Source organism: Eptatretus burgeri, chromosome 8 (genome assembly GCF_056783735.1).
Source record: "Eptatretus burgeri isolate ZD-2024b chromosome 8, Ebu_testis_v1, whole genome shotgun sequence".
In the NCBI taxonomy this organism is placed as follows: domain Eukaryota; kingdom Metazoa; phylum Chordata; class Myxini; order Myxiniformes; family Myxinidae; genus Eptatretus; species Eptatretus burgeri.
Genome location: NC_140968.1, coordinates 5,863,821 through 5,880,773, shown reverse-complemented (window position 1 = coordinate 5,880,773; position 16,953 = coordinate 5,863,821). Strand labels below are relative to the sequence as shown.

The 16,953-nt window shown below is 44.2% G+C and overlaps 1 protein-coding gene across 1 annotated transcript; it reads left to right on the top strand.

Moving 5' to 3' along the window:
• Positions 1-1,547: 1,547 nt before the first annotated feature.
• On the top strand, positions 1,548-12,725 carry LOC147020993 (uncharacterized). Its single transcript, XM_085890777.1, has 5 exons — positions 1,548-2,267; positions 3,857-4,158; positions 5,402-5,526; positions 5,786-5,859; positions 5,965-12,725. The coding sequence occupies exons 1-5, from the start codon at positions 1,763-1,765 to the stop codon at positions 11,922-11,924; spliced, it is 6,966 nt and encodes a 2,321-aa protein (XP_085746903.1). The 5' UTR covers positions 1,548-1,762; the 3' UTR covers positions 11,925-12,725.
• Positions 12,726-16,953: the final 4,228 nt, after the last annotated feature.

Sequence of the window (16,953 nt, the reverse complement as noted above, 5' to 3'; positions counted from 1 at the left end):
CATTTCCAATAAGTTGGTACTCATTTTGCCGACCTTAGAAGGTCGAATGACCAGCTGAGTCAAACCACCTAGTGATTATTTAACGGCACATTCGGGGCTCAAACTCAGGATCCTAAGATCTTCAGCCAGCCCCCTTAATCGTCAACCCAACACCAGGCTCATGGCAGGTGATGAAACCTCCGCATAAAGCAAAGCATGATGTGACAGTGAATAGTGAAAATCGTCCGAACCTTTCTGCCTTCTAATTAAAACTCCTTTGCAGCTGGCATTGGCAACCCACTCTTCGCCATGACTGTTGAGGAAAACGAGATCTTTACAAAATCACGACAGAATTACATGAACACGATCACAGGTTCCACCGAGCAACAAAGTTTTGTAAGAAAGGAAACTGATCTCTTTTGGAAGATTTTAAAAAATGTCAGCGATGATGGAAGTTGCAACGCAGGGAAGTGAGCTTCATTGAAGCTTTTAACTTTGGAAAATGAACCCGTATTTCCACGATGCCCTCATTTAATGGTCGAACTGCTTGCTGTGCTGCAGTTGGGTCGTCTCTTTGCCTTGTTTGGTCTCTACACTCCTCGGTGTAGTGTGTGTGAGCTTTCCCCAGTTGCCTCGCTCGAATTCCTGCAGCAGTGGCGCTCCGTCATTGTTGGCAGCCTCAAACCCCCCTCCTCTTGTTCACTCCCCGCTCCCCCAGCCTATATTACCCGGGTACCACCAGCCCTGAATGGGGATAACAGCGGCCAGATAATACCCCCTGTCACTCTTTCTGCCTGGTCCTCTAAGTCTCACCAAAGTATGGCCTCTGCGTCCCATTCCCACGATAACCGAGCGATTCAAGTTGTGATGCACTGTCGCCAATGACGTACAATGCGTCTGATGATGTCAACCGTCCACCTCTGGAAGTGGAGCTCAATGATAAATTTAATTGGGTTTTAATAAAGGGACTTCTAGGTGTATGAAGACAGGGATTCAGGTCGAAATGTTGCCTGTGAGTCTCCGGACGTGCCTCTCAGAACTTTGGTGAGGTCTCGAGCTTGTGGAACCTCCCCAGGAGAAAGCATTCACCTCCTCCCCGCAACCTGGGTCTTGTCGGGTTGCATCTTTAATCGGATGCAATTCGGTGAAACCTACATTCCGAGAGTATACCATGCGGAGGTACCTGCCCAACAAAGGACGCACCATGATCACTAGAAGCCATCGAAGAGATGAAAACTCAGGAATGTCCTGTTACAAAATGTCTGCTGCTTTGGCTATTCACTCCCAAGAGAGGTGCCGACAACGGAATTGTCGAGTGCGTAATGCGTTAAGACCGCCAGCTGTCCGTGAATGCGACCCTCCCCGTACATCCCCCTCCAAACCCCCTCCCATCCCCCAGCAATTCCTTGCCATCGCTATTTAAAGCAAAAGTCTCGTGGTCCCCATTTTAAAGGAACAATGTATGCAGTTGAATCGTTCACAAAGTCCCTTTCGGAAGTTTTGATTTGATATTGGAGCACATCGGAAAGAAACTAGAGGCAAGAAGATTTTTTTTTTTTTTTTCATCACATTTGGGTTTTTACACGAGAACAGAAAGGTGACTTTTTCAAACTTTTGCCGAAATGGTGAAGTTTAACTTGCGCTGCCCCAACGCTGCTCCTATATAAGCCTGCTCGGTCTCCTCCCCCTCGACACTGATCCGAGTTGTTCCCTTCGTGCGTTTCGGTCGTCCACATATTATTTACACCTTGCAGCGAGTGAGCGTTCGTCGCTGTCCGTTACGATGGAGTCGGCACGTTTTGGAACATTCGCAGCAGCAGACCGCGCGACGTTGCATGAACTCAACACGCGTTTAGCGCGCTATGTGGAACACGTGCAGCGACTCGAGGCACGCAACCATGCTCTTCGCTCGGAATTGCTCGCAGCGCGACGGCAACGTGGCTCCGCTCCAGGCGCCATCGACACCAGGGATGCCAAGGTGCGACGCTCGCGAGAAACCGTGCGCGTGCTCTCCCTCGAAGTGGCTCGAGACGCCTTGCTGCGGGAGCGCCTGCGAGGGGAGCGAGCATGGCAGCAGGCGCGTTTGGAGAGCGAGGAACGTGGGTTGCATGAGTTGCAAGCTGCGAGTGAGGCCGCGATGCACGAGGTTGAAGAACAGCGAGCTTTTGGAGCCGAGCTGGAAGCGGGTGCGGAGCGGATCGCACGTGAGATGGAGAGCGCGTGCGAGACGCACACGCGGGAGATGTCCGCCTGGAGGACACGCCTGCAGCAACTCCAGCGCGTGTCAGGTAAGCGGCGGAAAACGACCGTGCTCTTATGGTTATCAAATCATCAGAACCTGTTTCCAGGGCTTCAAACAAGTATGAGTGCACCATCATGTCATGTCCCACCCTCCCTCTTGCTTACACATGATATTTTCTATCACCATTAACCCAACAATCCGAGTTGCAGGTTATTGAAGTTCCTCCCCTTCTTTCACCCATTTGTCCATTCCCTCGCTTCTTGTGTCCACCTGTTGTCCCACTGTGAGTCAGTCCATTGCCATTTTATGCTCCGTCTCCTCTCTCTCTCTCTCTTTCCTGAGCCCAATACGTATCAATAAAAAATAATAATAATAAAAAAATTTTGATTGCAGCAGCTGAATCCCATACCCTCTCAGATTTTAAATTCTCTCAACCTACATCACTTCCCTGAACACCTGCTGCTCAGACCCATGACCCATCGCTTTGTGCTATATTAATAGTGTTTGCTCCTTTCACTCTTACCGCAACCAGAGTTTGTCAATCAAAACTATCAAATCGATACATGGGATGGAGTTCCATTAAAAGTTTTGATCATTTGATACCCAAAATATGGAAAGTTTAGTCATCTGTTCCTCCTCCAACTGCCAAAGAGACTTTTGTATAGTCTCTGACGGAGGCCTGTTGGCAGGTGGCCACGCAGACGGAAGATGATATCAGCCCCTGTTTGAATGTTCTATTCTTGGGCTTCAACTGGAGAGGCAATAATGTCTGAGTTTGACGTGGAAGGCTCAGCTCGTGCTGTAGTTCTGCCCCCATTCATGGACACACTCTTTCCATCGGCGCTGCCGAAGCAGTCACGAGGCACTCAGTACAATGGGTGGTTTGCCATTGTTTTCGCAGCGGTAACCAGAGCAGGAATTTGGAATTCGGCCAGGGTAGCGAACGCGATGGCTGATATTTTTCTCGAAAGCTGTTGTAGTTTGATTAATAAATAATGTTTGGGGTGGTTACTGATCACCATACATTATGATGTTTCTTTTTCCATGAGAAATGTATTCAATGAACGCTTTGGGTCCTTTTGGATGCACCAGCAATATTAAACAGGGATATAACATCTGGTTATGTGCAAACTACAAAAAGCTGATCCTGTTACTCACTGCAGTTCCCTCCCTACAGGTGTCATAAGCATGAGAACATCATCACGTTGTCACCATGATTGTTACATCTCGACTGTTATTCAATTTTTTTTATTATCAACTGACAGGATCGCTCAGATGTAGCAGACTCTACTTTGAACTGTATAGTCTGTGTTTGATTCTTGATCCGAGTATAGAGTGTCAGCTTGGTGCTTCACAGCTCGCGGGTTTTGCATCAGAGTGTGTCGTCCTTTGGTGAGCTTGTCCCATATATTAGCACTTACTAATGGACTTAAATATTCCTCGGCTGCATTTGGAAAAGAGTAAAGCATTGTTTACAGATGCTCTGATAAAATTCCTTCGTGCCTGATGGAGGATTAAATGATGAATGTCGAATTTGATGTCCTGTGCCGTAATGTCTATGAATTCCAAAAAGGCTGTTCACCATTGTCTATACATCTCACTCCCCTCTCCCTCCTCCCCCACTTCCACCCCAAGTTTACGCAAGTCCTGTTAATGTATTCCCAACGGAAGAAGAACTTTTGGCCTTGGAGAGCACGGCAGCCAAAGCTGGAATCTTGGTGGCCGAGCGTCTGGAAGGTGAACTCATGTCTTACACAGAGGAGCTGAATCATGAGCAAGTCCAAAAGCAGGAGACGGAACAGGAAGTAGCTGGACTTGCGCAAATGCTCCAGAATTTGCAGCTGAAAGCAGCAGAAGTGTCAGAACAAAGGGTTCACCTTGAACATACTGCAAGGGAAATGGAAGAAAGATTTCATTCCCATTTGGCTTCCCTACAAGTGGGTTTGCAATGCGTAAAGTTTGCCATTTTCTGCTTTGTTTCTATCAGCAATTGCTTTTAATGATTATATAATATCAGCAAAGGTGGATGAATTCCATACAACCATCATAAAACAAAAACACAAACAAAAGAACCAAGATGTTTTGGTTTAAATTGGCCTTGCGCTTTGTAGGCCAGGGTGTTGCAACGAGTGCGCCATCCTTCAGAGAAGCCATTTACCAGTTGCCCCATGTTCTAACGTTCCCTCCGAGTGTTATAGATCCCATGGTATTTTTACAAAAGATAGGACATTGTGTGCCACTGCCGTGGCCACATTCCAGCAGCACCATGCAATTGAGCTTCAAACTAGCCAGGATGAACTTTCCACGATGGAAAAGTTCACGACTTACTTGTGGGTGTCCTTAATATGCTCCAGATTGTCATGGGAATAACAATAATACATGTTTCAGTTCTCAGCAAAGCCATTCTCAATTTGAATGACGCAGGTATGGACATAATAATTCAGGGGCATCTAGATATTACATCCACATAGTGGTAGGATTTAACTCTCTCCCCCCTCTATGTCCTCCTACTCTTATGTCATATTAACATCCTGATATATGATACTAAGGGGGATACTCGGTGCTGCCCAGCTGGGTGAGCTTTTCCCCGGAGGTGGTTTTGGAAAGTGTTAGACATTGAAAAGCAATGGAGTTATTGGCCTCATGGTGGTTAACTGTTGCGTGTGGGCCTCCGGCAGCACTACCTCACCCCACATCCCAATATACACTTTATAGCAGACTTTAGTGACATCAAAATGGACGTCAATGCCAGCATTTGGTAGCTTCGAACCTTGCCCAGATTCTGAATTACCTACACCCAAAATTTGAAGCCTCCAGTTGCTATGTTTCAGCCGTGAAAGAATAACGTACAGACGCACAAACACTTGAAAATATGTATATAGATTGATAGCCTTTTAACAGTTATAACTGCAATTGTCATTTTTTTTTGTAAACTTAGCATTTTTTTTTTCTCAACAATTGTCACGTGTCGAGTTGTCGAGAGTAGAAATCCTTTGCTCGATAAATTTCTCGGAAGACAAATATCTTGTTGAACAGCTGTGAAGTTAGGTAAGCATTATATTTAGTTTTGAGTAATTAAGGGCGAAACGTATCCGATAGAAATGTCTGTGTAGGCTTATAAACCTCTTTAATCCCACAGAAACCTTCATAAACCTGCCAGGTGTTTTTGCACAATTGTAGGAAAGAGCAGAAGACCTGGAACAAGAGAGCAGTGAGTTGCAGATGGTTGCTTTGCAACAGTCGAGGGAGTCTCGGGAATTGGCAGCTGCAGAGATGCGACTCCGCTTGGAAATTGCTGCTTACAGGTGTGACACAAATCACCTGTTTCAAACACTCAATCTTTCACAGATAATGAGACAAAGTGCATGGATTTTAAATACTCCACCCCCAAACATCCTTATACCCCCCCCCTTCCTATCCATATCCTGTTCCTGTGTGCCCCCTCCCCCTAAAGCTTTAATCACAAGACAATAGCAACAGCCAGATTGTGAAATTTTCAGGGGAAGACAAAAATCTGCAAAAGGTAAAATGGAAGTGTAACAATACTGACATTTTTTTTTACAGGAGTATGCTGCAAATGGAATGTGGTGATCCTATGTTTGATGAAAAAGAACAGCAATTACGAATCCAACAGAAAGGTGATATATTATTTAACACAATAACACTTTCTGAATTTTTTTTTTTTAATATTCAAAATGGTCTCACTTAAAAGCACATCCTAACTCTTTATGCTGGTTCCTCAGGGTTGCGGCAGCAACAGCAAAAGTCCTGGATGCACAGCCCTCACAAATACTATCCGAGGACTGATGTTGGGCCAAGCTTGAGGACACATACAGAAACGGCCAAGGTCAACAGGAGAAGACACGACTGGATTTGTAACCAAAGAGTTAAGAGCCCAACCATGTTAACTTTAAACCGTTCACCACAAACGGCTTTTGGGTTGAGCAGAAGCAAGAGGTTGAGTGGTGAAAGTGCTGCGAGGTCATCTTCTGTTAAGATTCAACACAGTATGGAAGGAAAAACCATTCACGGAATCCAAAAGGAACAAAAGAGTGATGTGTCCATTTATAAAATCCAAGAGCTGAGTGAACAATCATCGGAGGTAAGTCCTCAAACCGAGACCGACGTAGCAGAAAACAAAGTGCATGACATCGTCCCTACAGCTTATGAAATGGAACCTGCCTCAAAATATATTGAGGATCCAAACAGGATTGGGACAATTGAAGAAAAAAAAGAGGTTGAAAGTGGTGACTTATCCACACTAACTTCTTTGGAGCTCTTAAAAGAAGACTCCTTTGAAACCACACCAGCCGCAGAGAGTGTCATGGAATCGTGCACCGTAGCAATCACTGATAAACAAAAAGATGAACTCATTAGTGAACATGTTGGTACAAATTCCGTCATTGAATATCCCGAAGAATGTGAACAAACATTAATAAGTGATGACGTTGACAAAACCAATGCGAAAGTTGCTTCCTTGCCTCCTGCGCAGCAAGGAAATGAAAGTGAAATGCATGAGAACGCCGCCACTGATTCACAGACAACTGATATAAAAGAGCAATACTTCCCATTGCTCATGGAAACTGAACCATTAGAGGAACAGAATCCTCAGCCTTATGATACCTGTGCAAAAACCGAGGAGCCTGTTCTAAGTCCATCGTCACAACTATATTTGGATGAGCAACCTCTGGGCATTCATGAAGGAGATAATGTGTTCACTGATCCTGAAAATTGGGAAGAAGTCCAAAATGCGTGTGAAAGGTTGGAAGCAACAACTCGTTCAACAGACCTGCAATTAACCAAGGAGGGGGAGATGTCTTTAGATTTGCCAGAAAACTCCGAGAAAGATGACCGGGATAGGAATGTTGAGTTTGATTTGGAATTGCCTTCGACAAACAAAATTTGCGTAATTTCCACTGCAGAATCATCTGCACAAGAAGATGACATCAACATCATTGAGGGGTTGGACAAGCAATACATTCATCCGGAAAGACCATTTTCTCCGAAAGATAAAGACTCAAGTTTCCAACTTGAGTTAGAAATGACACGAGAGCGTGAAGAAGAGTCATTGCAGCCGAAACAACAGTTCCACGAGATTGTTCACAAAGAGGAGGCTTATTCAGGAACTTGTGATGACGTCTTTGGGCACCGAGACGTAATAAGCCAGAGTGAGGAAAACATAACGGACTCTGTTACTGAAGTGACAGAGACTTTGAAAACGCATGATTCAGAGGTTGAGGACTTCACCGTCTCAGTGGGAACATCGAGTTCCATGTCACCACATTCCAAGGAAGACCACATTTATGATTATGGGAAGACGTATGGCACCACAGAAGAAATCCATGAACTGCACATAAATGAATCATCTGAAGAGGAACGACAAAGCTCTCATGAGAGTGCGTTGCAAGTGCTGGAGAGTACATCAGAAGCTGAACATGTCCTTCAGGATGAATCTTTAGCATTACCCCAAGAAGTCCAAGAAATATCCACAAAAGAGTTGAAGTTGGAAGAACCTTTTTCACCATTGTCTGAGCAGACTGACATGACAAAGGAAGCTGTTTTAAAGAAGAGTTCAGAAATTATTCCATCAAAAATGATGGAATGTAACATCGCTGAACAGGCAAAAGTGATTTTTGAATGTGAAGAAGAACTGGACGAGTTGACACTAACGCGAGCTGATGATGAAAGTTATTGTATAGAAGAAGAAGAGGAAAGTGTTGGTGGTGATGCTCCAGCAACTAACTCCTCTTTAAAGTATGGTGATTATCAAGAAATGGTTCATTCTGAGGAAGAACTCCGTGACGAGCCGTCTCAGCAGGAAGAACCCGACCAAGTGGGAATGCACGGAAGCAATGCATCGCAAAATGAGGCAGATGTGACGAGTGATGCAGATGATGAAATTGGAGAAGAGATCAAGGTATTTGGGCACAAACACTTATTGAAAGACCAGCTTCCAACGAGGCTGTTAACTGATAACGTTCCAGAGACTCCTGTCGACTTTCCTGAGGAAGCACCTGATCACTGCAAAGAGACTCTACCGGATATCCCGACATCCGATCTTGAAAGAAGCCTTCTTGAGTATCAAAATACCACAAGTGAATCTGTCCCTCAAACTACCGGCACTGAAATCCAGGCTCCTGGCTTGAAAAAGGAGAAGAAAGTGGAAAGTAGATACACGGAGGTTGAGGCAGATGTGCCAGGAGGAGATGTTGCACTGAATATTGTGGAAAAAGAAACAAAGGAGCGTAAAAAGCGATTGAGGAGAAGAGGAAAAAAGAACCAGACACCTCTTGCTCATCGATCAGACGACACAACCATGAAATTAAATTTGCAGAGAGGGGATTCTGAACGGTCTGTTGATCACAAATCGGAGCAAGAATCGCGTTTGTATGAGGAATCGGCGATTCCACACGAGGAAGCCAGTACTCGAAGCAATGAATGTGAATTGAAAGTTTCAGGAAGTTTGGTGGAAGTCTGGACTAAAAAGAGTGATACAATATCAACTGATGGAATGGAAAACGTAGCCGTGTCGTTCACTGCAGACAATGTGTCACTGAAGCAGATGGAGGAAGGCAAGGACAAACAAGAATGGGAGGGTGCACAAGATGAGTCGCATATACACGAAGATATGGAGCAATTTCCCAGAACAGACATAGATTCCTTCACTGGGAAGAACGTGACAGATAGCGGTTTTGTAGATTCACCGGTGTCCGACATGTGTATTTTATCGACATCTGTCGGTGCACTCAGCAAGTCTACCACATCTGAAAGTTTGCAAGATGAAGGAGCAACATTCCAACAAGACTGTCATGAATACTTTTTAACAAGGGAAGGTGTTGCGGGTGAAACACACATTCCAGAGAGTGAAAGTAAAGATGAATCTACCGTCATAGAAAACGGTCTTGTAAAAACTGACGAGGGAAAAGAACGAAAGTCCTACAAGCCTGATGATTGTGCGGTTGAACCCGACGACTCATTCAAGCTTCAGCCCAACCAGCTAGAAGAGTTTTCTCATGCAGGTGAATATCCTGGGTGTGAGGATAGAAACGTAGTTACAGACCAGGAATGTTTTGGAGAGCAAGGGAAGGAAAATGTGAAAGAGCTCACAGTTCAGCATCAAGAATATTATTCAAAACTGAGCAACAAGAAGGATCTCACTGAAGACATGAGTGAGTGTGACGTTCATGATAAAAATCACAATAAAAAGGTCGAAGATCATTATGTTGACATTATGGACGATTTCCAAATTTTGCCATGGAAAGACAGATTATCGGGAGGTGATGATGAAACTTCCCTGCAAAATGTCTGGAGAAGTAAAAATGAGACGGCGCAAGAGTTATTCAAAGAAGGCGGAGACGACCAGCAAGTTACAAGTGAAATTGATTCCTTGTCATCCCAACCTTCCCTTGAACCACCTTCTTTGACTGAAGACGGCGATGATGTTACCCATGAGGAGATTCGAAGACCTGATTCAAAAAGCCCCCAAATTTTGCCAGTGGTGAGGGGTGATTCTGAAGACGGTGGAGATGTTTATGTTGATGGAGTGCAGTTGACGTGGTTGTCGCAAGATACACGCAGTTTCCCTGTCGTAGAAGTGTTTTCAGAATCGAGTACAACGGGAATTGAAAAGTCTGAATCATCACTTGGCCTTCAGGAGAAGGAAGAATTATTAGAAAAAGAAGAACAAAGTTTAAAAGCTTCTAAAGAAGATGATCAGAAGTTTCCAAGCGAGAAAGCATATCAAGTGCTTGAGGCGGTGGATGCGACAGATATATCAAAAGAAGTTTCCATTGATTATGAAAAGGAGCGTTTTGAAAAACAATATCAAAGCTCAGAATACGTAACGGTTTCTGTGCAACCGCTAGACGATGAGGAGCAGACTCTTATTTTCGTTGAAGATGAGCAAAATATAGAAAATGTGGTAATACCCGAAGAGCTGGAATCTTCTGGAGACGAACTTGATAAAGCTTTCGCGGAAACGAAGAATGATGAGCAGTCACTTTCAGATGAAAAACTTGATGAGGTTGTCACGTTGTCGGATGACGAGAATTGTCCAACAACCTCCAAAAATGTGGAAGAGATTTCAGCAATGGAGGAGGTCAAACTGATAACAACAAAACTGTCACCAGAAGAAAAAATTTCAGTTGTTGAGGAAGGCTCAGAGCCGACCTTGGAAGAGATACACAATATGAGCAATTTATTCAAATTCCAGCAGGAAAACGGGACACAGCCATTTGCTGAAATTGTGTTGGAACAAACACCTTCAAAGGCTGTGGATTCTCAAACCATATTTATCGTTGATGAGGGGAATGAAAAATATCCCGACGCACAGGAAATGTCGGATATGACCCAAAAGGTTGAGAAACAGGATGATCCTGCTCTTAAATTGAAAGAGATATTACGAGATATATCAACAATTGGTGCAGTTCCACTGGACGAGCAAACAATATCATTTGGACTGAACCAGGACAAAGTTACAGGATCTGCAGTTATTCAAAGTCCGGGCTTATTTGAAAGCGATTCGGTTAAAACGTGGCACGAAATAAAAAAGGAAAAACAGTTATTTCATTGTGAAGATGAGTATTCCAAAATTTTGATGCAGGACAATGTTGAAGAAAGCAAACAAAGTCAAAATGCTCCAATCAGTGGAGAGTTCATTTTCGAACAAACAGGAGAAGAACAATCGTTCCTTAGCTCAAAAGAAGATGGTGAAGAAGGAGAAAAACAAACAATGAGGAGTGAATCGACTGACAAAATGTCTCCATCTGTTTACAAAGAAGAACGACATTTGCCATCTGATGAACGAGATGATCATCTTTTGTCAGAATCTGAGACAACCCAATCTACGCTCGCTGCTGGGCAAGAGCAACGATCTCCACCAAATGAAGAAATTCCTGCAGACTCAAAAAGGCAGTGTCAAGAAATGGTTGAGTTGAGAATTGAAGAATATCTGAATCCTTCACAAGCGATTCTTCCCAATGTTGAAACTCAAGTCTACGCCGACTTCAATCAAAATAAGCCGGAGAGGTTTACAGACGGTGATTCAACAATACAGGCCGATACTGAATATGGAAGACCAGAGACTTCATTATATGGAGATGATGAAGAAAAGGAATTGACAGAATTTGAATGGCATGCAGAACAGGTCAAATCAAAAGCTTTAGACTTCCAAGTTTTCCCTGAATTAGATGAATTAGGTGCAGGACATTCATCCTTCACACCTGAAGACTTCACAACGACAGATGAAGCGAAGGAGAACGAACTTTCAGGCATCATGCCAATTTCTGCAACATGCTCCTTTGGCACATCAGACAGCATCATTCAAGAGGCAATCGCATTGGGAAACGACACACCAATAGAATCTGATGACTTCCATTTCACGAGTTTAACGCAAGAGGAAAACGTCTTACCATCACTCGGAACGACCACGGAGTCATCATTGGCTCATCTGCACGCGGAGGATGCACCTGAAGCCTCCTCCACCTTTGTTAAGCTGGAGGAGAACCAGGAGGGATTTGGAAAAGAGAATGATGAAATTGCAGAAGAAAACGATGAAATCGATACCATGTTCCAACAAAATTATCACTCCTACAGACTCACAAACTCAAATCAACCGGTGCTTGTGGATACGGGAGAACAGCAGGTTGGGTTCATGTTCCTGGATGAGAGTAATGTGTCATTTCAAGGCCACTCATTACATTGAAGCTTTACTCAACAATTATCCTTTATCTTTCTTCAACTTGCAACTATAAATTTTTAACTTCAGAAAACTCCTGAAACTACCAATGTTTTGCCCGTGGGCCCAATTCGTACCACAATGGCTTTGCATTACTTTACCAACGCATTCATCCACCATTTCTGTCACGTGCAACGTCATGGGAATAAAGAGTGAGACGTATGAACCTTACGGGTACAAAAAGTGAGATTAATTTTTATCAACAGCAAGATATATTAACAAGGTTCACATTTATCGTGGAATCGCACTGTCATACTCGATACCAAACATAGGGCATCATCATCCACCAGTGTGATGCTTTGTAGCTACTGTATTTGATACTCTTACTCCGTTGTAGAATAACATGCAATCTATCTAAAGAGCCCAAAAAGGATAATGTTGAAGAAAACAAACACAGCCTAAAGTACCTTAAGTCATTTTATTTGAATAAAGCAAACAATGGTGACTGGAACCTCGGTAGGAGGAGTGGGGAGGGGGGAGAGTGGGTAGTAGTGGGAAGGGGGGCGGGACAGCTGAAACATTTCCCTTGGCCATTCCTTCACCATCTTTGGACCCTTGAGGGTTATGCCTTACAATTTATGAACAGGTGTCCCCCATGCTGAAGCTGTTCCTGACACAATTATCAGAATTAGACCAGCTCCACCATCGAGTGTCCCTAATCGCTTCACTTTCCACTATATGCCTTCCTCTTATCGTCCTTTTGTCTTAATGGTGTGTATTAGGTAGTTGGAAACTCTCACATAAAGGAATAAAGTGCAGTTGAAACTCGTTCTTTCTAGTTTGACCTTTCTTCATGGCATTTGGTTTTGGATGAAAGCTTTCCTTGTTCTTTTCGTCTGGATTGGTGTTGTGGGAGAAAAAGATTTTTGGAAAAAGTTGGAAAAAAGTTGTTGTTGGAAAAGACCAAGAGGAAATACAATGTGAAAGGAATATGTTTGTTTTGAGGGTTTGAGTGGTTGGAATTTTATGGGATAGTGAAAAAGAGGGGGCGGGGGGGGGATCGGGAAGGAAACGCAACTAGAAAATGGTGATGAAAATAATTCTCAATTAAGCGGAGTATTTTTGGAAATACAGGGATTTAAACTATTTTCTTTTCTTTTATATATTTTTTTTCCTTTGAAAGATCGAGGCTCATGGTAGAGCAAGGCGACGGAGGGTATGAACCGAGAGGGGGGCTGGAAAGAACGAACAGAAAAAAGGAGGAGGAGGAGGAGGAAACACAAGGGGCTTCAAGATGGATCCTCACCACCACGTCAGGTCATTCCCCATCCATAACTGATTATCTTTTCTCGACTCATTAACCCTCCCAAAGCCCACCCCTTCCTTTCCAGGTAATTCCACCCCTCCTCCCTTTTTGTTCTATTTCCGTTTCATCCCCGGTTTCCTCTTCTTGCTGTGTTTCAGCTTGTTCACCCCACCCACCGTGTCCTCTCCTTAATCTCCACGCTCATTCTTCCTCCAAATGTTCCTCTATTGTGCCTCTATCTTGCTAGTCGTGTGTGTATCCTACCACCCTATGTTCTGATCCATTCTGTGTTCTTGCTCTTCCAAGAGTCTTGACTTTGGATACAAAAAGGAGGGTTGGGTTCTGCGGCGTCAATGAGGGCGAAAAGTTTTGTTTTTGGCACTTTTCTGCAAGTTTACTCCTCGATGCAGCTTGTGAGCGCAAACGTCTGATAACCGTGCTCATTGCGACATCGATTGTTTCAAAAATCCAATTTCTCAACCTCGTTAGACCAGGTTGTTTGAGCTACGCGTCAATCATATAATTTCTCAGGAGAGGGCAGGTTTGAGCTATTTTTCAAACGTTTGAGATTCCACAGACGGACAGGTACGCCGTTTAACACCTGTTCTAAACTAAATTTCATCATTGACAAACTGAGAATGTCACTTGTAAGAGACAGGCGTGAAGGATATGTCAACAGAAAAACCGTCAGTTCCATTGACTGACAGTTATAAAAAAGACAGTTTGAATGAGTTTAATTATTTATTTATTTTTCATTCTTGTCCATCAGTTTAGAGTGGAGAGCCAATAGGAGTTCAGCAGAACAGATGCCAAAAACTCATGTGTTGCTTCTTGTCGATCTGCGGGTGTAATTGAATCTCTCAAATGTGCATCACTTCTCTGCTGGGTTCACCTTCTGTAAAGGCGAAGCAAACATTTCGGTAGAGACGATCGCAGGGACTTCATGTAGGTATGTACACTCGACATTGAACCGTCTCGACTGGGTTTGAATGTTGACTCAGCTATAAACTGTCACTCTGGTGTTCCACGTTGAGGGCGACACATCGATGTGTGCTCCATCCGTTGGAAAGTCCTGAAGCCGGAGGACCCTTCGATCAACACTGGTTGTTGGTGGACGTCAAATATCCCATGGTCTTTCGCCAAGAGTCGACGAGTACTCGCCGGAACCCTGCACAAAATTAGAGCTTCTTGCAGCACTCAGTCGCGTGTCATGCCTGGGCACGAAGCATGTCAGGTACCGCAAAGCCACTTGGGCTCAAATGGTCCCCGGATGACTTCGCAAGGCGGGAATAATTTGGGCTAGGAAAGAAGAAGAATGAGAAGAGTTACGTCAAGGTCATGAAGTCCTTCGTATCTTTGACATGCGATTTCTGAAAGATGTTGCTCCAACAGCCTCCGACAGTTCTTCATGCCATTGCTCACTGAAATACATTCTCCTGAGGGTTCTTCATGTAAACTTTATACTCTTGAGTGGAAATTGTACTTTATTAATTACAGTTGCCATAATTACGTTTGAATTCCCTTAAGGGGCTGTCACACCTTGACGTTTTAGCCAGCGTATGGCAAGGTCTCAAAATGTATGTAAAACGCTGGCGTACGCTGAACTATTGATGGTTTTTTTTTTTTTAGTTTTGGGCATATAATAACGTGTTGGACGTATGCATAACGTATTAGTAACGTACACAGAACGCTTTAATCACATATAAATAACTTATACCAATGAATGCTGAGCGTGTTGTCGGCGTTCACAACCTATGCCCAACGATAGTCTAACTTATGCATAGCGCGCGGCAGCGTATCGCCGACGATCACGTGGCGTAGCCTATTAAAAGGCTGCTGCACAATGATTCAAATCATAACCGCACTAGACATCGAAGTGCGAAGCCGCTGTCACAACTTGACGTTTTAGCCAGCATATGCTGACGTATGAAAAATTTGCCGAACCAAGCTGGCACACGTCGAATACGTTAATGGTAAGTTTTGTATACGTTAAGAGCACGCTGGCATACGTCGTAGTTTTCTGTCATACGCCGAGTACGTCGAGAAATTTTCAGCATGTTGAAAATTTCTCGACGTACTCGGCGTATGACACACGTTCCACATACGCTGGCATAAGTTGTAGGCACGCTACGCGATCGTTGACATGCGTCAACACACGTTACTTGTATGTTACTCATAAGTCGAAACACGTTGAGGTAATAGTTAGTGTCAGTGTTCCTGACTCCCTGTTTTTTTTTTTTCTTTTTTTTTTTCTTCGGTATGACGGTGATGTTGACACTTTGATTTCTAGTGCGGTTATGATTTAAATCGTTGAGCGGCAGCCTATTAATTATATTATATTATAACCGCACCAGAAATCGAAGTGTCAACATCACTGTCATACCAAAGAAAAGAAAAAAAAAACCAGGTTGGCTGGAACACTGACGCTAGCCATTTCCTTGACGTGTTTCGACTTATGAGTAACATACAAGTAACGTGTGTCAACGATCGCGTAGCGTGCCTACAACACGTTACTCATAGGTTAGAAATAAGTTTCGGGTACGCTAAACATTACCTCGACGTGTTTCGACTTATGAGTAACTTACAAGTAACGTGTGTCGACGTGTGTCAACGATCGCGTAACGTGCCTACAACTTATGGCCAGCATTATGCGGAACGTGAGTCATACGCTGGCAAATGTCGAAAAATTTCAAGCATGGAAAATTTGTCTAACACCTCGTCGTACAAAGACGTATGCCAGCATACTACGAAAAAAAGCCAGCGTACTACGACGTATGCCAGCGTACCACGACATATGCCAGCGTGCTCTTAATGTATACAAACTTACCCATAACGTATTTGACGTGTACCAGCGTTTTAGCCAAATTTTGCATACGTCAGTATACGCTGGCTAAAACGTCAATGTGTGACAGGGTCTTTACAAGGGACTTCAATGCAGGAGGAGGCCATTCGCCCCATCAAAGCCTGTCTCATGGTTGCCAACCTATGGGTTTTTATTTTGTATACCTTGTCGAGGCTCGTATGAAAGCTAACACACAACGCACAGCAAGGGGGGCACGAAACAAGAGGGGCGAGAGTGGGAAGGACAAAACAGTGGAGAACAGAGACATTAGGAGATCTGCGGAGGGGAGAGGGATGGGGTGGGGAACATGGTGAATAGAAGATGGACATTACAGGGACTTTCAGGAAGGAAAGCAGGGAATTTGAAGGAGGTGGACTTGGGTGGATTATCGGGGGTAGAAAAGATCGTGGATTTGGATGGGGGATGATAAGAGGTGGTGGTGAACAGCTGTTTTGAAGGCCTGGAAGGAAGAATGGGATTGAACAGAGTGAGGGAGTTTATTCCAAATGCGAGAAAAAAGAGGAATGAAAGAGTGAAGGTGAGTAATGATTTGGGATTTCGATAGTTTTACCAGAATGAGGTTGTTGGCGGACCTTGAGTGCCCTGTGGAAATGTGGTGGGGACAAATCGCAGAGAGAGAGAGAGACCAGGGGGGGGGGCGAGGCTGGAGAGGAGACGGTAGAAGACAGAAAGACCACTGACCAGCCTGTGATGAGAGAGTGAGAGACCCAAAGACTCAGCCTCATCACGGGAGATGCCAATGATCCGAAATGCCTTGGTTTCCACAGTGTGAAGCCCAAAAAGATGCGAGGCAGGAGCACCAGCCCAGAGGGGAGAGCAGTACTCCATCAGGATGTGGACCAAAGCTTTGTCGCGATCAGGAGCTCAGGTGGGCCAAGGAAGGACTT